General features: G+C 37.9%; 1 protein-coding gene across 11 annotated transcripts in view; it reads right to left on the bottom strand.

Annotated features, from left to right (window-relative positions):
* Nucleotides 1–6,693: 6,693 nt before the first annotated feature.
* CDC14B (cell division cycle 14B) overlaps nucleotides 6,694–23,081 on the bottom strand; it is a 48,434-nt gene continuing 32,046 nt past the window's right edge. For 2 of the 11 annotated variants that reach the window (XR_003921767.2, XR_005931511.1), the window contains exons 12-15: nucleotides 22,779–22,879; nucleotides 20,082–20,227; nucleotides 13,021–13,137; nucleotides 6,694–9,590 (exon numbers count right to left, since the gene is read on the bottom strand). Coding sequence is in view for 9 of the 11 variants with exons in the window: in XM_030003286.2 (XP_029859146.1) it covers nucleotides 20,116–20,227; nucleotides 22,779–22,879 (213 nt within the window). In the remaining 2 variants the exon portion in view is untranslated. Of the gene's footprint in view, nucleotides 9,591–9,825; nucleotides 9,898–13,020; nucleotides 13,138–20,081; nucleotides 20,228–22,778; nucleotides 22,880–23,081 lie in introns of those variants that run through there. The other 9 variants (XM_030003286.2, XM_030003288.2, XM_030003285.2 and 6 more) reach the window with 9 other exon arrangements.

The following is a 23,081-nucleotide window of genomic DNA, read 5'->3' as shown; positions in this document are numbered from 1 at the left end:
TTGGTTTGGGTTTGAGGTATTATTTTCACAAGTCAGAGTAACAGATTGAAGCTTTTGCTATTTGGATGTGTCAGGAAAAAAAACCCCAAACCCTAAACAGCTGACCTTACTCACCCAAAACAGCGAGCATCTCTCTAAACAAAAGTGATCTTTAAAATTAAGGCAGCACAGATGCTTTTAATTGATAGCTAACCATAAGTCTTGCTTCAGTAACAAGATATAACCTGCATCTACTTTGAAGATGTTGAAAGTGAAGTAAAGTAAGAATTTTGACCTAAAGACAGAACTAAACTGTGAAGGAAGCTTTTAATTTTAGCAGGAATAGCTACAAACTAAAATGTTTCATGCCTTACCAAGAAGTTTGTGTAACATTGGGGATGAGGTGGGATGTCCTTTTCTTGCAGCTTTAACATACTTCCTTACTTGAGTCAGATACCCTAACTTGTTCCCTGTCAAAGGGGACACTCAAAGCCATTCTTGGGGATCTGAGAGAAACAATGAAATGGTGCTAGAAGTGATGAGGGAAAGAAATGAGAGCACAACCACACTGGACATTTTGGAAGCAGCTGTCAGCCTGAAAGGAGTCTTCAGATGCCTGCTCAACTTGAACTCATTCTTTCAATTTACTGGGAAAGCAGATTAATGTAAACTTTTTTTTTTTTCCTTCCTGTCTGCCTCACTTTGTTCTGTATCACTTCTAAGCAGTCTCCTTTAAGAGCAAATAGTGGATGAGACTTGAAGAAAAAAACTGTTTTGCTTTGGAGTAAGGTCTAAGAGTATTCAGAAACTTAAATTAACTCTTATCTCAGTGGTAAGGCTTTATACAAGTAGGATATAATAATTCTAGAAAAACTACTGACTCTTTTCTATGTGCTCCAACCAGATGGTCTGCAAAGCAGTGCTGCCCAAAGGCCTTTTCTTACATTGTTAAATTACTTGGATGATGATTTGCTATAACATGAGATTTCGGATTCCACAAGGATCTCATTTTAGTGGCATAGAGATGCTCTGACAACCTGTAGTAGAAAGAATGTGCAAAAGCAAACGAAGTGCTGCTGTTAAAGGAACCCATGCTGCTGCTTTTTGAGTAATTGAACTGGATGAAATCGTGTAGATGACTCTTTCACCTTGTAGGAACAAGCTACTACTTGAAATCACTGCAGTTTAACTGCTGCTGCTCTTTTAATAGGTGTTTGGGTGTTTCTGCCAAGAATGGCAATTTCATGACTGTGGAAGAGAAGTGATTTTGTCTATGGGGGTATTGTTCTTCCCTTCCTGTTCCCCTTATCCCATCATTTTCCCCTTATCCCATTGGACAGGGAAGAATGTGTCTGAATTTTTATTTATGTTTTTGCTTGCAGGGGTAAATGTATATATAGGTGCAGAGAGCTTCTTTGCAAGGTTCACCTCTGTTTTCTGTCATGATTTGAAGGTGTAGGCTCTTCTTTTACTAACACCTGTTTTTGCTAAGGAAAGCAGTGAAATACTTAAAAGCAACCCTTCCTTTTTCTACTAAAAAATTTGAAACCTTGTTGTGCTACTGGGCTGAATCTGGTGTAATGCAGCTGAGTTGGTTCAGTTCTGACTGTTCTCTGGGAAGGCTTAAAGGATTGTTTTATTTTTCAGTCTGGTTCCTGCTGCTGCAAAGTTACTGTTTACTCCTCTAACTTTGATCTGTTTTTCAAAACAGAATGACAAGTATGTTCTTTGGGGAATGCTTTAAAGGACTTGTCAAAGTGTATCTGTATAATCAGCATTTGGTCAGCAGATTGTTTAAAAAAAGTGGCCTGGTTTTAAGACTGTTTAATTAAAAAAACCAAACCAAACAAACAACAAAAAAACCCCTCAAAACCACAAACCACCCAATGCAAAACTTTGTGAGAATAAGATTTAGTGTAGCTGGTTACTGCTCATTAAACCAAAAGTGTCTTAGAGCAGCTAGGTGTGACAATTTTCTTTTTCAGTCTGTCAGACTTGAATATGGCTTAAGAGTTTCTCTAGATAATACTATCTAAGTATAGAGAAGAAATTATTAATTGTAAGTGGTGACAGTGATGCAATTCCTTTGCCTAGCTGTGAAAAGAGAACTTATTAAATCTCAGTCATTTGTCTCATTTAAGGTACCAAAATAGCTGTATCTGTTAAGCACATGTCTGCTGCTAACAGTCATTCCTGGTTTAGCTTTACTCCTTCGTGTAAAGCAAGTGGTAGCAGGTGCAAATATATACACAAATATTAGTAAAACATGGCATGCATCTTAGGAAGAGATTCAGTTGTGTTGCAGCTCTTAGTCATGTTACTCTTTAATGCACTACCACAGGGTACTTTGCTGTTAATATTACTGTAGTGAGTGGCCTAGGAAAAACTACTGCATGTCAACTTCGAGTTTGACATTAATGTAAATCACAGTAAGTTTGCAAAGAAAGGAATTCACCTCTCTCCACAACTGTCATTTACATATGATAATGTTGATACTGTGTGGTCCACTTGAATCATATGTATTACCATGGTATAGGATTGGCAAGAGTATATTACTATGAAAGTGCCTTCAAGGAAAAGAGGAGAGGAAAGTCTGTGCTTAATATAAGAATACTAAAGAATAACTAAAAAGACTCAAAAGTAAAAAGCCCTGGTAAAAAACTTCAGTTGATAAATAGGAAAATTAAGCAATTGAGCCCATAAAACAGATGTATACACACGTATATATTCAGTGTTGAAAGTAATATAACACTGACTCATTGTCACTGGATCAACAATTGAATGTGAAACGTGATTATCTTTGCAGAAGAAGTACATTTCAGTCACTGAATAACAAGCATGGAACTAGAGTTTTTCTGTTTCAGTAACATATGCTGGGCAAGTATTGAAGAGTTTGTGCTTGGAGGGGGAAAACCTTCAGTTTTTGGAAGAAGTAACAACTGTTAAAACTTTGGCTCTATTACTTTGAATTTAATTTGAAATACATTAAATCTTCAGCTGGGTTTTATTTATCTGCAAACAAATGCCTTTTTGAAGATGTGATGCAACAAATGTTGCAGATAGCTGCATCTTCAGAGCAGCTTTAGATACTGTATCATAATTAATGGCAGCGTTATCTTTGAGACAAACTAGCACTTAATGAATTGAATAAAGTTTTTGCTCTCCCTGTTTGGGGTAGCTAGTGTTTGAATATCCATATTCTGTGTTCTGTTGTCTCTACAATGTTTTACAGCTAGTTAACAGGACTCAATAAGCTGCTGTCTGCTTTTAGCAATGGAGGTTCCTCTGTCTAGATTCGTACAGTAGCTACTATTTGAATGAAGGATACTGAGTTTTGTATAATATAATTGAATTAGCAGGATAGCTTTGCAAAAAGGTAAAAATAGCAGCAATAAGGTATGGATTTATTGTCTTCTAGCAAAAGAAAAAATAAGTTGACATACTATAAGCCAGGAATTCTGTGCTTGTTAGTGGTTTGGTTATATTTCTGTTACTTATGGATTGAATGCTGTTTTCAGAGGTTTTCTGGGCGCTAGCAAAGGCTCTGGACCTTGGAAGCTGTTGTGGGAAAAGTAAACACCTAGGAACCTTTTCAATGAAGCTTCCACTTTAGTGAAAGAAGACCATAGGCTGGTAAAGGTCTGATCAGTGGGAGGAAAGGAAGGAACCCCAACAAACCAACATTAAATAGTAGTTCACTTAAAAATAGAGATGATGTTGGTGTGGGAGAGATGGACAAAAAGCACCTAGAAGCATGATGCCAGGACAGTTGTCATCTGTTGTGAGTACTGAGTAGAGATTCAGTCCTAGGAGCATGACACTTTGGGAGGAACAGTTAAAGATGAGTCTGGTAATGGCAGAACTCAAACTTGGGAAGAAACAAAATTGGGTCTACGGAGGAGCTGTGTTTGAAGCAGGGTAATGAGGAGGCTGAGCCCTTCCACTGAGTAGAAAACCAAGGAACTGCCCTGCCATCTTCAGAGGATGGCATTGAGGCATCAAAGCACTGATGGGGGTAAAAGCAAGCTCACAATGGTGAGAATTTGTCTGCTTCAGCAATGGCAGTGTTTATTTCCCTGGTCTCGGCAGCAATCACTTTGGATTTTCCTGCGTTAATAATAGCTGCTGCCAAGGGTAATCTACTGTCTGCTCCCTCTGTCCTGTCAGGGCACAGGGAGTTTGGGATTTACCACTTTACCCTGTTTGTTGCATAACAGGTCTGCAGCAACTGGTGTAGCTGGAAGAGCTGGGAGTCAGAGGTGCTAGTGACACGCAAGTGCTTTCTGTCTGGTGCTGTGCAGCCGGGCCACTGCATGCCAGGTTGAGGGATGAGGAACAGCAGCTGCTGCTTGGGCTGTCTGATTTTCCCGTGGATTCTTTAGCAGCCTTGTGGACTAAGTTTGATAGGGAAGACATGGACCAGGAGGAGCTGTTTAAAGGACAGACTTTCTAGATGCCCTCCCCCAGTCACTCTTGTCACAGTCCAACACTTGGACCAGGTTCCTGGAGGTATTTCATGGATGCAGTATGTCATGCTTAATACCAAATTTACTTACTTGAGGATGGTTGATGTCACAGGGCATTTCTGACTTAGGGTGATATAAAGTATACTGAAAACACAACACGAAGGTAAGTAAGTTAAAACTGCAAAATACAGCAGTTGCAATACACAGTTCAGTCACACAGTACCAGTGTGATTCCCCTTACTGGTCCCTATGATATCCTCGCCATCACCATGCAGGGTGTCCCCAGTTGCCGGGAATGAATAGGAGGGTTGGTGCCAGCTCAAGCCTGTTGCTCTCGTTCTTTGAAATTCTTTTGGCAGTTGTCTAGAGCTTATACTGTACGTATGTACTTTCCCCATGCTGGTCTGGCCAGCTCAGGGAGACCCTCACTCTCTCCAAAGAACTCGGGGAGAAACATTTACACCATCAGTTGGTCCACTCAACTATTGATAGCCGTTTATCTCAAACAAAGGCCACCCTCCGGTCCCCTTTGTGTTGAGATAAAGTCATCTTCTTTGCAACAGCTGTGGTCCATCATGCCCTGCATCGTTCCCTGAGCTTCACAAGCATGTCACCCTTGCCCATCTCCTCTTAGCCTTGTTCCATTTTAGGGGCTTACTGGTCAGTCACACCCCTGTGAAACCAACCCCAAAACCACAAATGCAAGAAAAAGCAAACAGCTCTTCCTCAACAAACTCTTAGCGAGTTAGGCTTAAAGCATGCAGTTTCTCTTCAACACCAGCCTTGAATATTTCTAAACAGCACATCCATTTTGCTACAGCATATTTTTCTCTACTCCTACATATGTTATGTAGAAACTGTAATACAAAGGAGGCTAAACAGAGCCAAATCAAAGTTACTCAGAAATACTGTAAACAGAAAAACTCTAAAGTTGCAGTGCACGCACCTGTCAATTGATTTGACCCGGGCCACTGTTCAGTTGATCTCTGTAGGATTTTTTTAGTCCTCTGCCCTCCCCTGCCCTGTGCCAGTACTCCTTAAATCACTAATGATATGATAGGGCTTAACTGTGCTTTACTCTGGACAGCACATGCATAAACTGATGTTTTCCCAGGCAAAACCCATCATTCACTCTTCAGCAGGCAACTAGTTTGTTAGGAAAAGGTGGTTTAAACATTCATGTAAGTTTAGAAAGAATCACAACAGAGAACACAAATTTTCCAACCATAAAAATGTATCGTGGGAGCAAGTGAAAGTTTACTTGCTTGTCAAACAGGCTCTCCTTGGGGTGCACATAGTCTGCATTTTCTAGTGTAGGTAAGGTAAGGGTGATGAGAAGTATTTGAGTTAGTCAGTATTTTTGGTGGTGTTTGGATTTTTTTTTTTTCTTCCAAGACTAAACTAGACCACCATGAACTCTTAAGCAAAAAGAAGTGTTCCTGACAATTTAGTTTTTACTTCTGCGAAACCTTCACTTTCATGGTAAGTATCAAAATATATAGTATTTAATAGGATGCCCGTTTCCAAAAATTAGTACTATATGATCATAGAGGAAGGAAACAAATTAACTAGAACCCCATTGTTCTGTCTTAGCCATGTTTTTTACTGGATAACAGCATCCCAACAATTCAAATACAATTACTATTGTTTTCCAGATTGAGTCCCCTGAAATGTAGAGCCAGAAGTTCTCTATTTTTGAAATTAGAAAAGTATGGTTTTTAAGGATTTGTGCTTTTATTAAAAGGTTTTCAGGCAGCTGAGATTCTTGCATTATTTTTCAGAGTACGTAAGAGTGAGTGTGGTACAGATATGATGGGATTGTGCTGAATTTTTTTAGAATGCTGGAAATAAAAGTGAGAAAACAAACTTCTGATTATTATTTTTAATTTTACACAGTTCATGTTTACAATTCTCACTATTCAATATTTTGTATAAAATCAAATACAATATGCAGTATTTTCAAATGAGACACAAATGCATATTGAACTACTTATTACAAGATAATATGAAGCTCTATCTTAAAAATACCTTCAGCAAAATAAACTCCCATTCTGTCAATCCAAGTTAAAAAAATATGATTAGAAATATACAATTTAAAAATAATCAGGATGAACAGTACTGATTAGTCAAGAAATTTTAGATCTTGATAGTCTGTACATGAGTTTACTCAAGACAAACAGTCTGCAAACCATTAATATAAAAACTGCAGTGCAACAAACTGGTGAACATCACATTTTTCTTCTTTTTCCATTTTAATGCATGAGTCTCTACAGATCTTATTGTTTTGTTTTAAATCAGCAGCATTTTCTATATTGTCATACTGGGGCAAAAAGACAAGGTCTGGGTTAAAATCTGAGTTAAGTTATTGATGCTGTAATGGAAACTAGCAATTTAAGCCAAGATATTACAGATTTTGAGTATGTTGCATACTTTTGAGTAAGAGACCAAGGGAGAATCCATCTGTCATGTATTTGAAAGAGAGGAAAGAATTTCTAAGAAAAAACTGCTAATTGATGACAGCAGAAATAACTTCCTGTGGCTGCTCTGTGGTACAATGGTGATACAGCTGCCACCACACATTCCATTTTGGCACATAATACTTCACAATTCAAAAAAGATTTAGAAACCAAGGACTTCCTCACCCATGCCCACTCTTCATTCCTGTACTTAAGACAGCTTTGGTATGGTATAATAAAAATGCTAGACAAAATACTAAAAATTCAGAAGAACAAACTAAGCAATAAAATTAGATGGGACACAATGAGGTAATGAGTTAATTTTCCATATAAGGCTGTTTGGAGAGTTCAAATGTAAAATCCCTTTGACATTTATGTGTTTCTCACTAAGATACTAGGTGGTGGAAGGGGTATCCTGAAACACATTCATGCCAAACATGCGATTTTGGTTTAGCTAAAGTTGCTATTGTGTGTGCGTGTGTGCACTTTTTTATGCAAATTTATTTCTGATGAACCTGAAAGTGCTAATGGCTCTGCTGGTTACTTTAAAAAAGCCAAATTCCCATTTGGAATTTGGAAAGGATGTGAAATAGGCTGATTATTTTCAGATTAAAAACAAGGATGCTAAAAGAGGAAGCTCAGCCGAGAGAAGGGCAAAGCCAAACACAATAACTATTACTAAATCTCTCTTGTCTTGACTCTCGCCCTCTCACCTCGCTAGTTTCATCCCTTCTGCCTTCCAGGATAAGAATTTTCTTCAAAAATAAAAACAAATACATATTTGCACAATATACCTACTATTGTGGTTACTTGTACTTCAGCTTTTGGGCAAGTGGCTTAGTTAAAGGAAACAAACAAACAAAAAAAAGTCAAGAAATTTTAATTGCTGTATCAGGATGAATTCAGTCCCTCACTTTTAGGTGCTTTTCACCTAGAAGAAAATGGTAGTGAGGGTGAAGATTAAGAGGAAAACAAAAAAGTATTTGGGGTCTGAGCCTCAATGGTCCTTTATTTTGCACCATACAAGCCTCTTTGGTTTTCTTTCTGTATTTGCAAATTTTGACTATCCAAACTCACAGATGCTACCTGTAAGCTTACTTACACTTCACATCCTGCTTCCCCTTCAACTTGTGATGCTCTTGCCACAAAATGTTTTCAAGCCAATGTGGGGCTATTCGTAATGGCATTCAAAAATCACCAGCCTAACAGAAAGCTTAATTTTAATTGAGAAGGATTTAGACTGAAACTAGTCACTGAACCTGCCCATTTATATTCACAAAAAGAAAAATCTCCCCCTTGCAGAGGTAATCTGTATCTTTAAAAATGTCAGTTATTCCATTGCTAACACTTCAGATCTCTCCATTTCTTTTACTTTCTACTGTAAGAGTCACTAAATCAACAGATAACTGTATCATATTTAAGGCTATGTGGTAACAGTCCTCATCTGAGGGATATGCAGCTATAAACTTCAGTTGGCAGACAAGGGTACATCACTGCAAAGCCAGCTTTGAGATTTCATAATGTGAAAAGTGGTAGGGAAAAAACACTGCCAGTGTTTGAAGACAATCTTGTAGTGGATGAAAATTTCAGTCTCAGATCCCTCTAAAACTTAACACTGCTTTTTAACAGAGGTAAGCTGTAGTTTTAAAAGTGTTAATTAGATGTTAAAAACTATAACTGCCCCTGAGTTCCACTACCAATCTCAGCTATACAGCAAGCTTATTTTCCCTTTTTTGTGTGCTGCACTCATTAAGTGTCTCAAAGCTAAAAAACAGTGACATCCACATGTTACCAAGTGTACCAATAAAACCTGGGAAAAATTCTTACCTTTTAGATATAGTAATCTAAAGTTTCACCTAAAAGACTTGAAGATAGGAAAATAAACACTAATGACATTTCAATATGACAGCACTGCTTTAAATGGTAAGCTGTTTTTGCTCCCCCTTAAAATCATACCAGATTTGAAGCAATTACTGGTTAAAAGAGCCATTGGTTGTGAACAACTAAAAATCTATTACTATTAAAAACAAGTTATATCACTTATAGTTAGTTTTTTCAAAATAAACTACACAACCTTTGAAAATAAAGCACTCTTTGGTGGACAATAGTTACTTTGTGTACTCAGTACTGTGGCTTCATAAAAAACTTCATACAAAATAAGAAAGAATAGCCAATTAACACAGGAGAGTACCAGTACTAGAACAAAAAAGCTTTTGTGGTTGATTTTCAGTCTCAACTGGAGACTTGAGCCCAGTCTGAACGGACAACACAGATTTATATATTTAAAAGCTCCCACCATCTTTTAATTTCTGGTGGTCAGCAGCTAAGTGATTGCCATCACAATTTATACACATGCATCATACATACTAGCAAGCCCTCTTTATAATAGAGAGCTTAAGTATTTACACCTGAGTCTGAATGTACACAGATTTTGTTGGTTTTCTTTGAGGAAATGTTAGCACATTAAGAAAGTGTCTGCCAAGCATGTTGACGGTTCATTTTATTCTACAAGTACGGAAGAGATTCTTCAGTTTCACTTTTGCTGAAAAATGGAGCCAAAGTAATCTTCCTTGAATTGCATCAAGTCCCCTCTAGTCACATCCCCTCATTCCTGAATATCCTCTTCAACACTGGTTGCTTATTTGAAACTTAACGCAATACTGTTTTAGTCCTTGGGACGGATTGGCTGCTGAAATAAAACATATTTGAGGAAAAAAGTTAAATATGTACTCAATATGTATTTCAAGGTAACATTTCTGGCAAGATAAAATGAGCAAACGATACTTCAAAGAAAGAAACAGAAGATAAAAGTCACTGCATTTAAGAACACAGCAATACTGGTTGTAAAGAAGGCATGGACTGGTCTGATCACAGACAACATGAAGAAAGGTTCCGTTCCATACAGAAAAGCAACAGAGGATTCAAAGTACCATAATTTCATTAAGCGCATTTGCTGTAAAGCATTCCTTTTCTTTCTCTCCCTCTGAGGTATCAGACTGTAGGAAAAGTAGAAAGAATAGTAAAGAAACATTAATTTTTTTAAAGCTCGATTTAGATTACATATAGACAAGCTCTGAAATGCTGCAGGTAGTTTTCAGTCTTTGAACAAGGGTGCAGAAGGCTGCTTTACAATTCCCAGCAAAGCAAAAGCATGAGATTTTTAAAGCGTATTCCTCTTTGTTAGTTTTTGTGCTATAGCTCTCTGGTTAAAAGAAGTAAAGGAACCTATACAATACAGTTTTCATACATCTTCCCCCACACTCCCAAATATTTTTTTTTGCCGTAAGTTGACCTGCATTCCCTTAAGCACCTCTACCTACCAAAATTCCTTCACCACTCAAGATTTCATTTCTAATCAACTGCTTACTATATACATAATCCTAATCCTGTTATGTGTAGTAACATAGAAAAGACTGTTTAATTTGTGTCTTACTATGATTCAGTTGGTTTGGATCTGGTAGATGCACCTTGTTAAAATACAAACACGAACTTCTCAGTAATTGGCAAATCTACATGGAAGACGTCTTAACTGGAGAAACAAGGGCATCCACTGAAAGACTATGGATAATGCTCTAGTAATGTGATTTCTTGCAGTTCAACAACAGTGTTATTTCAATCACAAGATACAGTGTGTTATGTCTGCCAGTACTGTCTTTCATAGATGGCAGCTGACATCTAGAGATGTTCTGCAAAGGAAATGCAGTGAATGTTATGAATAGGATTTAAATTCCCTAAATTCTCTTTGCAAAGCCAGGACAGAGTGTTTTAGCTGTAAATGGCTGTTCTGTCTGAAAAATCATTCTGGAGGCATTCTATGATAGTGTCTCCAACAGTCTGAAGGATGAAATGGCAAATGAATTACCCAGCTCTGTGGATTATGCTGTGTTAGGATGGGTCGCAAATGTGATTCATCTACAGTAAGAATTGACTAAAATGACCTAATGCATCAACAAATAACATTAATGTAAAAATACTGCAAGATGTTTCCATGGAACATATCAGACATCAGACAAAAAAATGAAAGAGTAAGGGTACACAGTAATGTTGGAAGTTCAGAGAAGCCAACAAGGTCTTGGCAAAGACAGAAGTTGGTTAGGGCATGATCTCAATTTTGTAATAATAATTACTCTCCCCTACCCTACAATCCACTTGATCTGGAATAGGTCAATGAATTTGAGCACTATGAGGTAATGCAAACTACACAGACTTCAACAAATTACAATAAACTTAGATGAAAAAACAAAGGCATGCTTAAAAAAAAAAAAAAAAAAAAAAAGAGTGACATTTTGCCAAATGCTACAGGAAAAATAAAAGGATACCTACAAGATTAACAAGGTCCTGCATTCTAAGTCCATGAAATTGTACGGTCATACCAAAATACCCTTTAGAGGGACCAGCACCCAATTTAGCCCTCTCAGATGACAAGATAGTTAAGAACTCCAGACCTGTGATATAACTATTTAGGACAAATTTGATCATTGGATCCAAGCATAAAGTGACTGAAAATCTTTGACCTCAAAAGTTAGAAGAAAAGAAACAGTATATGTAATGAAATATTTGGGGTAGAAGAATTTGGGTTTTAGAAAATCCATTAAAATATGAAGTAGTTTATGAAGTTTAAGATCAACCTGATCCTTGTTCCTCAGAGTCATAAATCTGGCAATACACCTAAAGGATTTATTTCAAAATAACTGAAATCTTCTATGAACTCTATTTTAGGGAAGTTGTTTCCTCCTAAGGATAGGTATTCTCATCTCACACAACACAAAGGTCAACTTGGAGATGTGTTTTCCAGGAACTGAAAATCTCTGTTCAATTACACATGTGCATGTATACAGCTACCAAGTGTTGCAAAGAGCTTAAAACTGGGAGAGGCATGAAGAATAAAAATAGCAGGCAGAATCCCATCAATTCTGTTTGGACCAAAACAGACATGGTGAAAATGTTGCAAAATGGAGATAAAAACTAACCAACCAAACAGGAAAACCCTGAGAAATACTTCAGATTTTTAGTAAAACATGCATTTCAGGAAAAAGAGATTTTTTTTTTAACATATTATTATACAAATCAAAATGTAATTCGTATAGCCACTGCTAAAAATTCTCTGACTAGTATTTACTGCAGTCTACTATTAATGACTATTTCTGTTGCTTGATAGAGTGAATTTTTCACAACTTCCTGTTACCTTGAAGGTAACAGATGAGGAAGGGGAAAGAAGAACTCTGTGGGAAAAAAGCTGCAGAAGAACTTGGAATTTTCAGCAGTATTTATAAACCAAGCTACTTAACTATTTCTTACATTATTTGCCACCTTTTACTTTTCCCAACAAAAGGAAGTCTCTTCAACACCTGACAGACCCGTTCAAAAGTTTTTCACTATAAGCACAAGACAAATTCTGGTCAATTGTAACCACTGGAAGTTGCTTGGAAATTGTTTTAAGCTACACTCTCAGGCTCATCTTTGATAATGACCTGGAGAGCTGCCATAGAGGGGCATGAACACATGCACACACAAAGAAACATAGTAGTAGTGTGGCCACATGCTTCTGGGCCAAAAGTCACTTTCAGTCTTGCATAAATCCATCCAAATTTAAAATTTCGCTAAGCTTTACTGAACAGGTTAAGTTCAGATTATCAGCCATACTCTCAGTACAAAATCTCATAGCAGTATACACATGCATTTTACACACTTCACCCTCTCCACTACTACTGCATTTCAGTTGTCCATCAAATTCCCCTTAGTTTTGACTTCATGTACTGACTAATAATTGACTTAATGCTGTGAACAACTTTTCTACCTCTTAATCCAGGCTGAGCTGTGGCAGAGAAAGGCGCTTTTTTGTTACCAAAATCCCTCACCTTCAGTAATTCTGACTCACACTAGGAATTACAATATAAAATTCTCAAAGCTGAAAGACTGAGCAACGTAAACAAATGACATAAGATTTAAGGTTCCAGATATTCTCAGTACATGACATAAACCATAAAATTGTTTCTCATTTCCTATTGCTAGGAGAAGGAGTTCAATTGTGGCAAAAGCTCCTGTCAGCGATGGATACGCCAGCTCAAAGTATTTGCCTAGAGAACAGTTACTGGATCTGTAAAGAGGGTAACTCTCACCTTCTTTAAGTGTTTTTTCTTGCAGCAGACCTGGTAGTTCTTTTAGTAATGTCTGTACTGTCAGAAATGCTAGGTTCAGAGGTTTTATTTTTCTGAACACTGGACTGCAGAATTACTCTGGAAAGAGTGGGAAAAAAGAAAGATTATATAACCTGAAAGTTTCTAGGAAAACACTGAAAAGAGGGTATTACAGTTGCAGCAGAGCTAGCAAGTATCAGCTGGCTTTTCACAAATCATTCTGAAAAGCAAACTGTTCTGCCTGAAACACATCCTTCTCTTCGTAACATCCTTGTTACAATTACAGTAATGCAAGTTGTTTTATTAGGAGCACAGCAGTTTGTTTTGTTGATTATTTTTTTTTGCTTTCAAGGAATGGATTAAATTAATGGTTTTGAATTTCCTGTTAGGTTTTTGGAAGACAAAAAGCTAAGAAACTGTATTTTAAATTACTGCAACAAAACAAAAAAGAAGATAAAATCTGAAGTATGGAACCAAACTAAACATTATTTTCCAGACTAACACACAAAGGAATTCAGAAAAAAACCCAAGTAATTCAATTTGTGAAGATCAAAGTCTAAATCTCCTGCAATTAACCATGAGATATTCCCTTCAAATACAGTAGGCTAGGAAAATCATTGCACATGCTGGCATTTTGCTCTTACAGGGAATTACTGCACCATAGTCAAAACTGAGCTCTACATGCTGGTTGTGCTCAACCCGTTCTCTGGAAGACTCTAGAGCAATATATTGACTACTTCTTAAACAGGCAGATAAATCCTAGTGTTGCTTACATCAATAAGAAAGTAATTCCAGATTGTGAAATGCAAACAACTATTTTTAGCCACCAGCCAACTGGTTCATATGGAAACCATGTCTTCTGTATTCCTAAATACTTGCAGTGAAATTACGATACTATGGAGACAAAAAGTGACAACTGGTCAATGGAGTCCACAGATATCTATTTAGTGCATCATTTTATATGCCTGTTCCCCAGTAATTTGTCTGTGCAAGATTCCAACTATAAAACTATGCATCATTTTAGAGGTTTAGAGCTACGAGTAACATAACTGTTACTGTTTTTTTTCCCCTGCTGTTGTTAGACTCTAATTTTCAGTGGCTTCACTGAGTCCATCTCTGCCAGCAGATTATATTAGATTGGATATCAAAACCTTCATTAAGTTATACAAACAGCAGTCTGGTTGTTTAATACTCCTAAGAAACTTTTCAAGATACGAACATAAAATGTAACTTTTGCAGGAAAAATGGTCAGGCATACCTGGAGGAAAATATGAGTATTTTCATACTCATGTAACATATTCACCAAAACCGGAAATGGAAAAAAACCCCTATGCTGTCATTGTTTTATATGAGTTTGATACCAGATTTAGAATATGCATTGGAGATAACACAATTTCATCTAAAATAAACTCTTTACAGCAGTAAAACTGATCAGCAACCTTATTTACCACATACTTTTAGACTATTTAGCAAACAGATGACCACAAAGTTCAAGTATTTTAAATTTCTACTTGAACAAGTCTCTCTTAATATTTCAGACTCGCAAAATCTTGTTACTTCATTTGCAAAAGTCCAAACCAAACAGTCTTCTATTCCTCCAAAATAAGATACAAGGTTGTAATGGCAAGGACTATCAGAATGCAAAGAAAATTCTACTGTAAACACAACACATTCAAAGTCGGAGGAATCATTTGAGAGGCTGAAAACAAAAACCATACACCTTCAACATCATATCATGCTTCTGTAGACAACACAAATTCTAACAAAAATCTGTTTTCCTTGCATGCCCAAGGTGAAAAAGTTCAAAACCTGGAAGTTCACTTTATAATTTCTATTGTGCTTGTAAACCAGTCCTAACAAGTTCTAATATTAAAACTTAAAATTCTCTTCTCAGTGCCACAGTTGTCATACAACATGAACAAATTTGAGCTACTGCACTTTCAACTACGCTTTAAAAATTACAGCAGTGATGAAAAAAGACTTGCACTGTACCTTTTATCTGTGCCACTAGCAACTTCCAGGACTGAACGGAAAGGTACAAAGCTGGCTTAACACTATAACATTTAGTCACTGAAATATAAGCATGACCAGATCATGGCACATGCTGGTTTAGTAGTGCTCATGCAGACAGAAATGTGGAAAAATCATGTTTTCTCCTTAAATATATACCTAAATTGTCTCTCTGCATAAAATGCATGTAATGTACATATATAAAAGAGCAACGTTATTGGAACATGATCTAATGGGTATAATCTTTCTCTTACAGGTGTCCGTCCATTCTTTCCAGACACCAGAAGTTCAGAAAACAGGTCCGTATACAGTGGCTTAAGCCCATATACTTATCTAATATGAACTGAAATACTATGAAGTGTTAAGATACCACCTTGCATAAACACTAAAATATTCATCTTTTCAACATATCATAGGTAAGTCCTTACTTCCCACAGATTTTTATATTATCTGTTCAAAATAAAGAAAGAAAAGAGAGAGGTTCTAAATGGGAACATGACTTACAACAACAGTCACCATATATAATTACACCTTAAAACCAAACCAATCACAACATCATCCTCTTAAGATTGCTGTATTTACCAAAGGGTAGGGAGAGAAGGAGCTGCTTTACGGGATCAGCTCAGAGCCAGCTGTGAGCATGGTAGAACCTTTAACATGATCTGCTTTTCAGTTGATATACCATTTTTACATCTCAGCAAATTCACACAAATTCATACAGCTACCCAAAAGTAAAGATTAACTGAAATCCCTGTGAACAAAACATTCGCTGAATGATCGAACAGCCATGTTTAAATCAGGCTAAAATTCTAGACTTCCAAGGCTGATAGCACCTCAGGGAAAACAGATGAGGTCCAATTTACACCATCATCTGACATGGTGTTACAACTAAACACCCTGAGCTGTCTTCGGGCCCTTAACTGTCACCTTAGGAGCAGTAACAGTGCTAACAGAGTTTTTGTTAGAATGCTACTGCATACATGTTTAAGGTAAGAGAAGAAACTATCTTTACTGTATGGAATTTTGATTTAACACTATTCGACTAGCAGCCTCACTTGACAGCAGGTTCATTAGATAGTTTTTATAATGGACATGAGATGAGGCCACAGTAGATGAAATCCTCCCAAAATCTCAGCACAAAAAAAAATCCCAAACTATATTAGAGAAGGGTAAGGTCCTCAGGACACCTACCTTACTGCTTTGTAACTGTTAATGTAAAATATCATGTCATGCTGTACATGACAAGGACAAACTTCCAGAAACACCAGCAGAAAGTGCATCTGATGTACGCAGAAGTTTTCTATATCATTGAAATACGATTTGTTTGTTTTTTTTTTTAAAGAAAAAGCAGAACATATCCTGAACATAGGCTACAGGATGCAGTAATAGCCACACTACTAAAATAGGTAATCCATGTATCATTAAGAATTTTTCATCTCCAGTTCTATCTATAATCAAAGCATCACTTGGTAGTTCTGGACCTAATATACTCCCCAAACACCAGACTAGTTTATACACCACTTTCTTATTCAAGATAATATATTGGTGTATTGGCTTTGTGTGGCAAGGTTTTGGTAGCGGGGGGTGGGGGTTACAGGGGTGGCTTCTGTGAGAAGCTGCTGGAAGCCTCCCCTGTGTCTGACAGAGCCAATACCAACCACCTCTAAGACAGACTTGCCACCGGCCAGGGCTGAGCCCATCAGTGATAGTGGTAGTGCCTCTGTAATAACGTATTTAAGACGGAAAAAAAAGTTGCTGGGACAGACAGAAACGGCAGCCAGAGAGAAGAGTGAGAACATGTAAGAGAAACAACCCTGCAGCCACCAAGGTCAGTGAAGAAGGAGGGGGAGGAGGTGCTCCAGGTGCCAGAGCAGAGATTCTCCTGCAGCCTGTGGTGAAGACCATGGTGAGGCAGGCTGTCCCCCTGCAGCCCATGGAGGTCCACAGTGGAGCAGATATCCACCTGCAGCCCGTGGAGGACCCCACACCAGAGCAGGTGGGTGCCTGAAGGAGGCTGTGACCCTGTGGGAAGCCCGCGCTGGAGCAGGCTCCTGGCAGGACCTGTGGAGAGAGGAGCCCACGCTGGAGCAGGTTTTCTGGCAGGACTTGTGACCCCGTGGGGGACCCACGCTGGAGCAGTCTGTGCCTGAAGGACTGCATGCCGTGGAAGGGACCCGTGCTGGAGCAGTTCGTGAAGAACTGCAGCCCGTGGGAAGGACCCACGTTGCAGAAGTTCGTGGAAGACTGTCTCCTGTGGGAGGGACCCCATGCTGGAGCAGGGGAAGAGTGTGATGAGTCCTGCCCCTGAGGAGGATGAAGCAGCAGAAATAACGTGTGATGAACTGACCGTAAACCCCATTCCCCGTCCCCCTGCGCCGCTGGTGGGGGTAGGCAGAGAATCTGGCAGTGAAGTTGTGCCCGGGAAGAAGGGAGGAGTGGAGGGAAGGTGTTTTGAGATTTGGTTTTATTTCTCATTACTCTGCTCTGGTTGACTGTTAATAAATTGAGTTAATTTTCCCCAAGTTGAGTCTGTTTTGCCCGTGACGGTAATTGGTGAGTGATCTCTCCTGTCCTTATCTCGACCCACAAGCCCTTTGTTATACTTTTCTCTCCCCTGTCCAGCTGAGGAGGGGGGAGTGAGAGAAAGGCTTTGGTGGGCACCTGGCATTCAGCCAGGGTCAACCCACCACAATTGGCCTTTAAACAAATCAAAACCTGCTTAAATGGAAAGTTTTTGGGTCTGTAGCACCATCTTTTAAATAGTTCACAACTTTTTATCACCATTTAACTCAGAGTGGGGTGGGGCGACAGGTGCACCACCAGGACACAAAAGCCCAAACCCCATAACCCAAGACAAAATCCACAAAACTTGAAATGCCAGCAAGGTAATACATCTTGGAGAGAAATCAATCCACACAACAAGCCTTCTTAAAAGAAAAATGATTACAGTATCCTAGGAAGGGATGAGGGGAACAGAGATTACAGAGGAGCATGTCTTCTCTGACTTGCAATGGGCATTTTATTCTTGCCAAGGTTACCTGTTTTACAAGGTCTGTCAAATGCAATATTGCTTTCTCCTTCATCACCTTATGATTTTTAGGAAACTAGGCCTGAGACCTCTACCACTGTTCCAAGTCATTGATAGGCAGCAAGTGACTGATACTCTTCAGTCTACAGGGCTCCAGCCAACAGGACTGCCAGGCTAGCCCAGAGAGATTTGCAATCCTGATCGATAATTCGATCTCTTAAAACACAAGGGACACTAGCTGCATAATTGAGAGAACGTTAGTCTAGCTTTTAAGAACAGCTGGAGTGTTTTCTCTTTCCAGACATAAACCAACACTGTATGATTGTCAGTCCTGGATATGAGGCAGCAGCACCAGTAACCCTATTGCTTGCATTGTGACACATTTACCAACATCAAACAGTCTTTTCTCTTTCCCTCTAGCAAGGGAGTTTTTAGACAGAACACAGAAACCATAAGAGAAAGAAAGGATGATAGTTGAGTGAAATTGATCTTATAGTACAGGAAAACAAAGGACAGATTGTTTCAGTTTTTTAACCCGTGTTTTAAGTTTAGCTTTTTAGTCTGTGTTTAGAAATCTGAGGTCTGACTTCTGGAAAACACTGAGACAAGAAATACTGCTACATTTGATGTAGAACTTTGAAAACAAGCCTCTCATTTAAGTATGTTCTTTGACAAAGTTAGGTACCAGTGGGGAAAAAAAAAAATAGCTAAAGTGATCTTTAGTTCGTTTTTTTTTTTCCTCCAAAAGAACTGATTAAGATAACCTCAGCTAAGGCTAATAGGATAACTAATTTGTCCACAAGTCCCTCAGTTCTCATTCTTTAGTTATTAGGTCATTTACTTCAGCAGAAAGAGTCCCATGCTTTTTAAAAGTGCCGAAAAAAAGTTGCAAGGCCGAAGGTAAGGACAGAAACTCTTAATCTTAATGTTCTGCCAGGAGAGAATGCCTTTTCTTACTTAGTACTCTGGTGTAAAACACTTTTCCTGACCTATTTTTTCTCTGAGAGCACCAAAGTTTCAAGCATTCATCCAAAGTAACCATTTCGCTTTGAGGGTGGTGGTGGTGGAGCAGCTCAAGGGAGACAGGGTAGCAAAAAAAAGAGTTCCTGTTTGGGTTTCCTGGAAGTTCTGCATGCTTCTGAAGTTTTGCTTGGCTAAAAGGTGGAAGTTGTCATTTGATAAAAACATTGCACCTTTTAAGTGGAAGTGAGGCACAGCAATCACTGCAGCCACTCTGACAAAAGCAGAGTGGAGAAAGAGTGAAAACTGTGCTCAAGGAACTAGTATGTTTTTAATGCTTTACTCAGCCTCCTGAATCCAAGTAACAGAAAGGAGGGATTTAACTAGTCTCATAAAGCTCTATAAAAATATAATTGAGAACAAAAGAAGATTAAACATGATTGGCTGGGTAAACAAGTGAGCCTTGACCTAATACTGCAACCTGCCTCATCTTCTGTTATGTTAAAAAGGAAAAAATTACTGTCTCTTATGGCATGTAATACTATGATCTCTTAGTAAAAACAAAGACCTACTGACATTTCTAACAAATTCTAATTCCTAGCGTTTCATGTGAGTAAAACCATGCTTTGGGAAACTAAGCTCCTCTGCAAGTTCATGAATTTTGAAGTAAAACTGGAGCTAACATCTTCATTTGCAATACACAAAGGATAGGATCATATTTTAAAGCAGTACTTTTTCCTTTTTACAAATACAGTTGTGCTTATATAGTTTTGCTTTTTTGCAGGAGCATGCAGAGAAGAAAGGCTTCAAAATTATAAATTATCCTAATTTAAAAAGCTCTGCACCTTTTTGTATTGCAAGCCAGCCATAAAAATCACTCAGTTATTCCAAATAATATATACAAAAATATATACAACAAAGCCAGAGCAGTGAAATTTACTCTTGCAACAAAGCCAGTAAGAAACATGATATGAAAACATGCATTTATGAGACATACTAGACAGAAAGTGTGAGCTATTGTAGAGAAATGGAATGGGACACTTACACAGTGGCTCTCTCTCAGGGGGTCCTGATGGTTACTATGTTCTTAAACCATCTAGACAGAATAGCAGGCTGGGCAGAAGGGAGCCACATACAATCCACCAGATGACAATGCTACACAGTGTAGACACCAGCATAGCTAGGAGCCATCTAAAAAAGGGGTTGGAGGGGGAGGAAAAGATGAACAAAAATTCAAAAGCAAAAGCTATTGGTGCATTTTAGCTTGTTTCAAGTTCTTCAAAAGCATATTGCTCTATAACCTTTGCCAAGCATTTTCTTACTTTCTATGACTGTAACAATCCATGCAACCATAAATTGCCAAATGTAGTATCCACATGTTGCTGGAATCAAAGCAAATGTTCTGAAATCCTCGATAAAGTTGTCTATTCCAAAGAAAGCCTGTATCGCTCTTTTGAAAATAAGTGCATGCTGGAGCAGTAGTACATCTCTTAACACTTGCTGCCATCTCTTACGGAGTTTGATCAGCCTGTACTCATACATCCTACTTCACAATCATATATTTTAATACTAAAACATTAGATCAGAGCCAGATCAGCTTGACGGAACAAACAATTTATGTAAACACCCCGATGATGGGGTATATTACCTTCCTGTGTTCAAAGTAGCAAAACCTAATTCATAATCCTTTGCCAAAGGTGCAGAATATTGCTCGTTAGAACATAGACAAAATATCCATTCATGAAGGCATATAGTTTATACAACCAACTTCAATAAACATTAACAAACGTTATACACAAATCCTTTGCGACTTAAACATAAGCAATGCCTCTAGTTCTCAAAGACTGTAATTGTCACAGCTTCTGGTGCTCTTATTTTGCCTTTTTTTTTTATTTTCTGTGAAATAAAACTACATAGAGGATTTAGAAGCTTCTTTTTGTTTGCTTAGATAAAATTAATCAATTTCACTGCAAGGTTAAAAATTTCTAACAGTCCGAGCTAAAACGGAAGAAGACTGATACCTCTTCTAGTAGGGAAGACTTCTGACTCATATAGGGCAGCTAAATATTCCTAGTGACATTTTGGTTTAATAATAGTAACACAAAGAATGTAAGAAGTTATACATCCATTTTTCACCAAATTATTTCAGTACAAGCTGCAAACCATACAAATAACTTGGGGGAACAGGAGGAGGGAAATTCTAACTCCTCGTGCCACAATGCACACTATAGAAGACAACTATAAGCTCTAGATCAATTATTTTAATTCTACAGAAGTACATGCTAACTAGTGTTAATTAGAGCAGTCATGTTGCAGAATGTTTCATGAATGCAATAATATTTTAATAGTTGATAGGCTTTCTGCATATTAAGACAAAGGCTCTGAATAGATTATCATACAGTCTACATTTACTCTATGGAACATACAATAAATGAGATCTTTCACAAGCTTTATTATATGACTTAAAGTACTTTTATGAAAAAATATTATGAAGTGGAAACTAAGGCACTATGTGCCTTAAAAACTAATGTGCAAGGTATTTTTTTTTACTGTGCTATTTGAGGTAACTGACGTGATGTGTTTTGGGTTTTTTTTAATGTCAGTTGGGTACAGGCTTTGTTCTGAATCTGTTGTTTCTTATCTGATTGCCTGTGTAAATTATGAGCATGAACAAAAGAGAATCTTTTAAAACAAAAGTAGAATTCATACATAGCAATGTGTGATGGTTTCCAAAGACATATTCCTTTACATTCAGCACATTCTTACTACGTACCTCTCACTTTCTCTAAAAGTCTGATGACACTGTTTGGTCTTAAAAAAAAAAAAAAGAAAAAGATAAAGAAAAAAGGCCAGCAGCTAGCAGCATCATGCCCTACAGAAAGACAGCACAACGAAAGCCAAGTTGCCTTTGGTCTGTGACTGGTGCTGTGTTATTTGCAAAAATCTGACAGCCAGGGGTCACCATTCCTTTCCTAGCAATCAAATGACATCCAGATATGTCTTGCAAGTCTTGCATTCTCTTGTAGTTTATTTAAGGGCAGACAGAAAGTTTTTCTACCTACAGTTGCTACAAGCTACAAAAGATGCAAAGGTGACTACAAACTTTCTTTTACAGGTGGTGTTTCAGTACTTGTCTAAAATCAAGAGACTAGTATACCAGGTTCCCTGACAGAAAAGGCACTCCTTTTGAATTTATTTACTGAAATAGTGCTAATCTCTGCCTTCCAGATCTACCAGCCATTATCCTAAGGCCCACAGGATTTAGGGAAAGTTCCCCTCCAAGGAAGAAGAAATGAAAGGAAGCTAAAGATTACTCTTTCAATTCTTCTTCTTAGGTAGCTGACTTTACGTCAAAAAGCAGTGCGCACCTTATTTCAGCCAAACACCACCACATCGAGTCATATTCTTCCATTTTTATACTACCACGGTAAAGACAAGATAATGTTTGTGCATAAACTAGAAGTAAAGCATTCAGAAACACTACGGGAGCTTGTAAAGCGCAGACTACCGGAATCAAAAACAATGCAGAAAACTAGAAATTGAGTAATGCAGTTCTTTAACCAAGTTCTTCTGCCTCCTTAGCGCTCACCAAGTCTTCTGAGAAATGAACATCATGAATCTCATGCTTGTTTTAAATGAGTAAAAGCAGCCTTGGCAACAAACTTTTGGGGCCAAAGGGAAGTATGTATAAAGAAGAGGATAAAAGGATTTCTGGCATTTATACATTCAGAAACTGACTTACGTTAGAGGAGATGCAGTTGGAGCTTTTGCCTGCCTTCTACTTTTCAGAGCACGAAGCTTATCACCTTGTGTTACACAGTTTGTTTCGTCTTCATCACTGTACTGGATAAGTGGAGAGGGGGAAGGGATAAAACAAGATTAAAATATAGACACTTAGACATTTAAGAATTAACCTTATCTTAAACCTTAAAGTTAGAATTATCCCAATAAGAAAGTTTGCCAGCATAAAATCAAAGAAAATTCACTTGCATAAATACAATTCTGTTCTTTCCAGTTTCCTGTTTGCTGCTTTTAAAGCTGTGAA

Source organism: Aquila chrysaetos, chromosome Z (genome assembly GCF_900496995.4).
Source record: "Aquila chrysaetos chrysaetos chromosome Z, bAquChr1.4, whole genome shotgun sequence".
Lineage (NCBI taxonomy): Eukaryota > Metazoa > Chordata > Aves > Accipitriformes > Accipitridae > Aquila > Aquila chrysaetos.
This window is presented reverse-complemented; position numbering and strand designations above follow the sequence as displayed.